At 46.8% G+C, this 7,375-nt stretch overlaps 1 protein-coding gene across 3 annotated transcripts; it reads right to left on the reverse strand.

Annotated features, from left to right (window-relative positions):
• Positions 1–254: 254 nt before the first annotated feature.
• Positions 255–6,810, reverse strand: LOC127671924 (pyrethroid hydrolase Ces2a-like). 3 transcript variants are annotated; one of them, XM_052167043.1, is made up of 12 exons: positions 6,735–6,810; positions 6,012–6,216; positions 4,990–5,128; positions 4,278–4,411; positions 3,940–4,198; positions 2,743–2,841; positions 2,325–2,465; positions 2,125–2,205; positions 1,776–1,920; positions 1,252–1,389; positions 769–841; positions 255–441 (listed from the first exon to the last, which is right to left on the reverse strand). In XM_052167043.1, exons 1-12 carry the CDS (start codon positions 6,808–6,810, stop codon positions 255–257), a joined length of 1,677 nt encoding a protein of 558 aa, XP_052023003.1. The 3 variants fall into 3 exon arrangements, with proteins under 3 accessions (XP_052023003.1, XP_052023004.1, XP_052023005.1); XM_052167044.1 differs by having other exon boundaries at positions 2,743–2,837; positions 3,936–4,198; XM_052167045.1 differs by lacking the exon at positions 2,743–2,841.
• Positions 6,811–7,375: the final 565 nt, after the last annotated feature.

Here is a 7,375-nt window from a genome sequence, read left to right on the forward strand (position 1 = left end):
TAAGAAGTTAAGAGTATGTTGGGACTCACACATCCACATGGTTATGAGAGCTTTTGTTGACTCCAGTGAATGTTTGCCCAGCATGATAAGGAACAACACATAGAGTGGTTTTCATACATGTCTGAAAGGGCAAATGATGAGGTTAGAAATGGTTATTTACTTGTTGGAACAAATAAATATAGATAAATGGACTTTGAAACCTCAGAATTAGCCCATTTGCTTTCAACCTCACATGGTTTTCCTTACACAGGACACTACAGTTCTGCATGCTTGTCCTGAGAACCCTTTAGGTCCTGGATCTTCTGGGGCAGAGTCTTGGTCCAGAACTGCAACCTTCTGGCCTTCAGGGATCGGCCCACAGCAGGCTGTGTGTTCATCTGCAGGTACTGGTTATCTTGGTCCATCACAGGCCAGTAGGGTAGACCCTCGCTGTTGGGGTTCCTGTGGATATGCCAGGCAGCAGGGAAGACTGAGGTCTCTCTGCTCCAGAGACTGATCCCCTTGTCACCACCAGTATGTACTCCAGGTGAAGCAAGGGGAGCAGGCTAGTTTTGTTTCTCCTTCTCAGACAGATAATCTAAAGAAGAGTGCCACAATGGTGTGACTCCCTCACCCTGTCTTTGGGATGAACAGTGAGTGAAAGCTAGAAGGTATCTTCCTGAGTGTGCCCTGAGTTGAAGACTACCATGTAATTAAGGATGCATGCATACTAATGGGGCACAGCTAAGACCCCACTGTAAAGATGTTGAGGAAGGGGTGTGTTCTCACCCATTTCTTGCAAAGTTGGCCCAGTACTTCATCACCCTCCTCTTCAGCATCTTCTCCTCCTCAGTGAAGTCCACTGCAGCAGAGGAGAACAAGAGTCCAAGTCCTAGCCTCCTCATGCAGGTGCCTCATGTTATCCTACAGCACCCTCAGCCTGAAGGGAACCCTAGGTCTGTTTTATTCCCTCTTCCCTCCCACTCAGAATCCAGGGTCCATCCAGAGCACTACTTGAAGTTTCTCAGGTTCATTTCTACACCAGTGTGCTCTCATTCTGTCTAGAGCAAGCTAGCCAAGCCAAGGCTCACATGCTAACTCTAGCATATTTGGGGGGAGCATTTTGGGGTGTTTTTTGGAGGCTCAGATATGGTGAACACTTATCTTGTCCTTTCCCAGATTCTCAGGTTCCCCAACTAGACAAAGAGTTCAATAACCACTCAGGAAATAATTTGATGGTCCATTCAGCAGAAAGAAACAAGAAAGACTCACAATTCATGCCCCACAAATAGGAGCCAAAGACAAAGGGAACATCATCACCATGGTCTGCCCTCACATGGGATGGTCTGGCATGCTTGATGAAGCTGGGCCGATGCTGGAACTCATAGAAGTAGACAGGAGCCTGGGAACCTGGAAGTGCGGACAAATGCTAACATGGTAATCTCTCATATGGAGCTTATCTGACTAAAATTTGGTGACTAAAAACCTTGCTCTACAGTTATCTGGAATCATGGTTGAATGGTGAGCTTCAGGTTGGGGCATTGGATATGGGAAACCTTTGTAAAAGAGGGACCCTGGCATTTCATATTGAGTGGTTGACAAGAGCTTGAGGGTTTCCTCTTCTAGACCTGGATAGGATGTCAGCCTTTACACCAGACATAAAAATTTGTTAAGGGAAAGCTGCCTGCTATCAGAGTCCTGAACAAGACATTGGCCCAGTCTGGAAACTGCAGGGCTCACCAGGGTCCCAAACTCTGAGCACACCTTGTCCTTGCTCTTGTCCCAGATGTACTCACGCTGGAAATGTGCCACTTGGAGAGCAGGGATCACAAACATGAAGTCTGCCAGCATCTCTCTGAACTGTGCTTTCAGGGTCTCTAAGTCCTCAGTGTCCCCCATGTACTCCTTCATTACCAGGTCACTACTTCCTGGAGGAATCATCTACACCAATAGGAATCAAGAAGAATTATGACAGGCAGACAGCAGCCTGTAAGTAAGGAATATGACAGGAAATAAAAGAGGGTCTAGGGTGAAAGGCAGAAGCTTTGGGGTGATTCCCCCACACACACATTATTTATGGGCATGTCATCTGGAAAAAATATATGGAACCCTCTCTGTCAGGACAGGAGCTGACATATCTCTCACCATCTGTGCTTCTGCGCTCTTCAGAATAGCTGGCAGGGTCTCCCTGGTTAAGTTCTCTATGATATGATAAAAACCTGTGAGCTAGGAGGCAGAAGTTTGTCTTAAGTTTTGTATGGATTGGAACCACATCAAAGTATCTCTGAGATCCCACTTCCCACCATTTGAGTTTACGGTCTCAGGGGCTTAGAACTAGGTCTCACCATGGGGACTCCCCAGCCATATTCATCTGTGGTGACACCAATGATGCTGGGGACAGGGTGAAAATCCTGAGAGGCCAACAGCTCCTGAGGATGTTTGGGTAGGAACTTCCCATCAACCACACCAGGGATCATCTTGAAGACCTGTACGCATTGACAGTCAGTGCTGAAGATCAATCCTATAAATATTCTAATTGTCATGAAAATACACAGCAATTCCCTATAGCCTATCTCATCTCTGGGTTCTCTGCACACTCTAGAAGAAACTTGAAATCACACTTAGCTTTTCTTTATCTTTTTGAACACAGTACTGAAAGGACACCAAACCATGGAGATAAGTTACCACATTTGAGTTGTAAGTGATTGATAGAAATCCTACACTCTGTTCATCAGGTCCTCCAAGACACACAATTCTCCCAACCTGGTTAATAGCCAGGATCTCTTCTTTACTCTTTGCTCGCAGGCAGTGCACCAGGGCTGCTGAGTCCTTGGCTTCACAACCAGATAGGTTGGCTACTGTCTGTAAATGGAACAGACAATGGTTAGTTCATCCCTCCCAGCAGGGAGCAGAGGTTTTATTTTTGATTCTAGTAGATGTCATTACTTGTAAATAATACATCCTAGTGTTTGTTGTGTATGAAAGAAATGAGTGGAATATTTTACATTTTTTTGTCACTCAGGGGTGACAACTAGAAAAGGACATTCTACCTGCATATAATTTTGATGTTGCTTTCCTGTGTGTGTGTGTGTGTGTGTGTGTGTGTGTGTGTGTTACTCAAGGTTGGCAATAAGTATGAAAGCACATTTTGTCTGTAAAGGTCAGAGAACAATCTCAGCTGTTACATGTCCCTTTATCAGTTGCTTGAATATATCTATACCAGCTTAGCTGGTCTATGACCTTCCAGGGAGTCTTCTTTATTTGGCTTCTTTACCTTCACAGGAACACTGGGTTTTCTGACACATAGTGCCACCACCATATTTGTATAGGTTCAGAAGATTGGAACTTGGGAACTGATGCTAACACCGCAAATATTTTTACCAGCTGACCCTTTCACCCCATCATTTGTACTTGTTAGATTTCCTTTTGATCAACTCAACCCAAACCATGATCATCTGGAAAGAGGAACTTCATCTGAGAATATTGTCTCTGTCAGATTTGCCCATAGGCAATTTTGGGCATTTTCCTGAGAAATGATTAATGCAGAAGAGCCCACCTCACTGTGGGCCGTGTCACCAATGGGCAGGTGTTCTGCGTTGTATAATAAATCTAGCTGAGAATGCCATGGGTAACAAGTCAGTAAACATGTTGCTCCTTGGCCTCTGATTCAAGTCTGGCCTCCAGGTACATGCCTGAGTGCACACTTCCCACCAAGACAGATTATAAACTGTGAGATAAAATAAGCCTGTTCCTCTCCAAGGATATTGTGACAACAATCTTCATCAAAACAATAGGAAACAAACTAGGAAGCAATGCACAAGTGTTTTTGCTAATGACAGAAGCCACTGGATAGAGGTTTGCTGTCATATAACATGTTCAGCATACATAAAATCCAATTGATTGAATACCAGAGCACCAGAGGCAAAGGCTGTGGTAGATGGGGTTCTTAAGAGCACTTACCTTGTAGACCACCTCAGACGTGTCAGAGATGAGGTCAGGCAGCAGGGCCACTCCACTCTGCATAATGGCCCCATGAAAGAGTCCTTTGGACATGGGGGACACAACATGGGAAGACACACTTGTGCCTCCTGCTGAGCCACCAAATATAGTGACCCTGTCACGGTTGCCTCCAAAGTAAGCAATGTTTTTCTGCACCCAGCGAAGGGCAACCACTTGGTCCAGGTATCCCCAGTTGCCTGTGGCATGCTGGTCTCCAGTGCTGTGAAGGAGCAGGAAGAACAATGCATGGCTGCCATGTGCCACTTGGCCCCCATTACCCAGTCCTGTCCCAGGCTTACCTGAAGAAGCCAAGGATACCCAAGCGATACTGGATGGCGACAATAACTATTTCCTCAGTGGCTGCCAGTGTGGATCCATCAAGCATGGAAGCCGATCCTAGAACCAGTGCACCACCATGGATCCAGACCATCACCTAGAGACAGCAACTCAGATGCCGGGAGGCCCACACACAGTCCAACCTCATCTAGACTGCCCAAAACGTTATTAACTGCTTAACTCTACACAGGTTGTCCAACAAACAGATGTCCTCAAGATCTCAGGAAGAGAGCCACATATGGGGTGCTTTAGGCCTGTGAGCATATTTCCATTCCCACTTACCCAAATCGAAATCTCTGCATGGATCAATGAGTCTAGATCTAAATGAAAGTCATTGCTACTCTCAGACCCATCTAAGTAGAACAAAAAAGTAGTGTCTTCCCACTCAGGGGCTTTCCTGATTGCTGCTCCAGAATGGCCATCAGGTCCCGAGAGCAGAACCCATAAATTGCAGCTAGAAAATTGGGTGCTGTCAATATTCAGTCCTTGTGCACCATCCTTAGTGGGTCTGCCAAGTTATTAGAAGAATTCATAGTTTTATCAAATACCTAGATTCTCTTACCTCCTAGAGATGCAGGACCTAAACTACAGTGGAGCTCAGAATTATTTTATCCCTTTCCATCTTCCAGAGAAATAAATGACCTGTCCCTCAGCAGACCATAGCCTGACACTCACAGGCAGGTTAGAGCCCTCCTGGGCATGGGCTGGTGTGTAGATGTTAAGATACAGGCAGTCCTCAGACATAGAAATAGGAATCATGGTCAACTCCATCTGATTCATACCCTCTAAATTCATCATATCAGTCTGCAGACACCTAGTGAAAATGGAAGGCAGGAAATCCAAACAAAATGTGCGGTGGTCAAATCTATATCTTAGACTAAACTTTCTCTCAGGCACCTACAGCTACTGCTTTCCAGCATGGCTGCTAGCACATGATTTGTCTCTGAGGTCCCTACCACAGTAAATGCAACCAGCCCTACGGAAAAGGAAATGGGGCCAGATTTTTCAGGGAAGACTGTCCACCTATAGTAAGATTCTGGGGCTGGTATATGGAGATGCCCCACAGCTTCATTGAAAATGATTGACTTTCTGTCCCAACATTCAATCCTGTGTGTAAAATTTAAGTCCTGATGTGGTGGCAGAATACCCAAATACCCATTAATCACAGCAGCAGAAAGGGAACTAAGATACTTGGGTATTTGGGTATTCTGCCCACAAAGCAACTATAGGAATGAATGGACAATACTATTACATAGAATACTGAGACATTCTTCACTTTGCTTCCAAGCACCAATAAGGTGCCTCCTTGTTCCACATCATCTCCAGTTGGATGCATGTGTGTTTGTTCCTTAGTCAGTGTCACAGGGACAGTGGATGGTCATAGGGATGGTGAAGAATGGGCTCAATCTCTGTCCTTACTTCAGTTCCTACAACTTACTCCCCCAGGTGCCAAACTCTGACTCAGCAGGCTGGTATACCGTTCCCCCCAGGTGCCACGCTCTGACTCAGCTGGCTGGTATACCAGTCCCCCCAGGTGCCAAGCTCTGACTCAGCAGGCTGGCACACCTCTTCTACTTGAATCCTAGCACATTCATCAGGAACATGCATGGGAGATGCCCCTCAGCACAGGCAGATAGAGCTCAGGGGGAGGAAGCACTGCAGTGCTGAAGCCTGAAGTCCCTGGGTCCAGGACTTACATGGCCGGCTGTGAGGTCCCATCTCTCACACCACTCCATGGCTCAGGGTCCTCAGGAGGTGCAAAGCGCAGTGGTCCTACAGGAGGCTTGGCAAAGGGAATTCCCAGGAAGGCGTGGACACCAGATTTAGTGTTTTTCACGTGGACAAGGCTGCCTCTCACCTGGCCTGTGTGTGTGTTCCTGATGGGGCTGGCTGAGTCCTGGCCTGTAAGTGGAGAGATGCCATCAGCTGTCACCACACTTGGGCTTTCTACATCATCACCATGGTACATGGAGAAGGTAACCTGGGTCATCTCAGTTCAGCAATAGAATGAGGAAATAAGGGCTTCTGGATTCCCTAGGGACAGAAACCTTGTCCACTGACCCTCTTGAAAAGTAACAGGGATCTTCCATAGTCAACAAAATGACAGGCTCAGAGCCATGTGGCATTATGAAGGAGTTGTTGTCATTATCCAAGTTCAGTAGCATTTCAGGTCTCAACCACACACAGAGGTGGTTCTCCTGTCCCTGTTTCCTCCTCAGTGTGTGCTAACCTCAGACATCTCTGACCCCTGTGTGCCCTGGTGTGACATTAGAAAGCACACAGTCCCATGCTGTCACCCGTCATTCTCCACCAGCTCCTTTTCCCTCCCTGGTGCCTTCCATTCCCAAGCTCAGCCTCTGTCTTTGCAGACCTGGGACATCTCTGACCCTGGTCCCCTCTGCTCATGTAGATAGTCTCACCATGCACATGCTGGAGGAGAAGCAGGAGCCCACAGGCTACAGCATACGGCCAACCGGGAAGTCTAACCAAAGGCATGGTTGAATCTCAGGCCTAAACCTGTGCTGCTGTAGATGCGATTCTCACAGGATGATAACAGAACAGATTGGCCTGGCCCAGGCATGAATTTGTACCTTTGGGGTGTAGGTGTGGACATTTGATTGGATGGGGCAAAGTTCTTATTGCTGAATAACTGATAAGGCAGAAGTCGCAGAGAGCCAAGATCCAGCAAGCAGGCAATTTCACCTCTGCAGTCTACTCCTTCCCTGGCCTCTTGAACAGTCACAGCATGGCATCTGAAGTCTTGCAATGCCAGGATCCCTGACCTCCAATATGGAGTAATCATGATCCCTGGTTCTCTTACTCACCAACCCAATGTAGATGTTGCTGTGGAGATGGGGGGGGGGCGCAGAAAGCTGTATCAGGAGAAGTCATGGGGCTCCTGTCAATAGGTGCATAGTCAAGGTGCTTCCTGTCATGGAAGACTGACATTATAAGAATCATCATTTTAGTAAAGTCCGAGGATTGGCCTTCACGCTACTGCATGAATCCTGCAAAACCTAGAATTCTGGGAAGGGACAGTTTTGTCATATGCAGGGTGCCT

Source organism: Apodemus sylvaticus, chromosome 21 (assembly GCF_947179515.1).
Source record: "Apodemus sylvaticus chromosome 21, mApoSyl1.1, whole genome shotgun sequence".
Lineage (NCBI taxonomy): Eukaryota > Metazoa > Chordata > Mammalia > Rodentia > Muridae > Apodemus > Apodemus sylvaticus.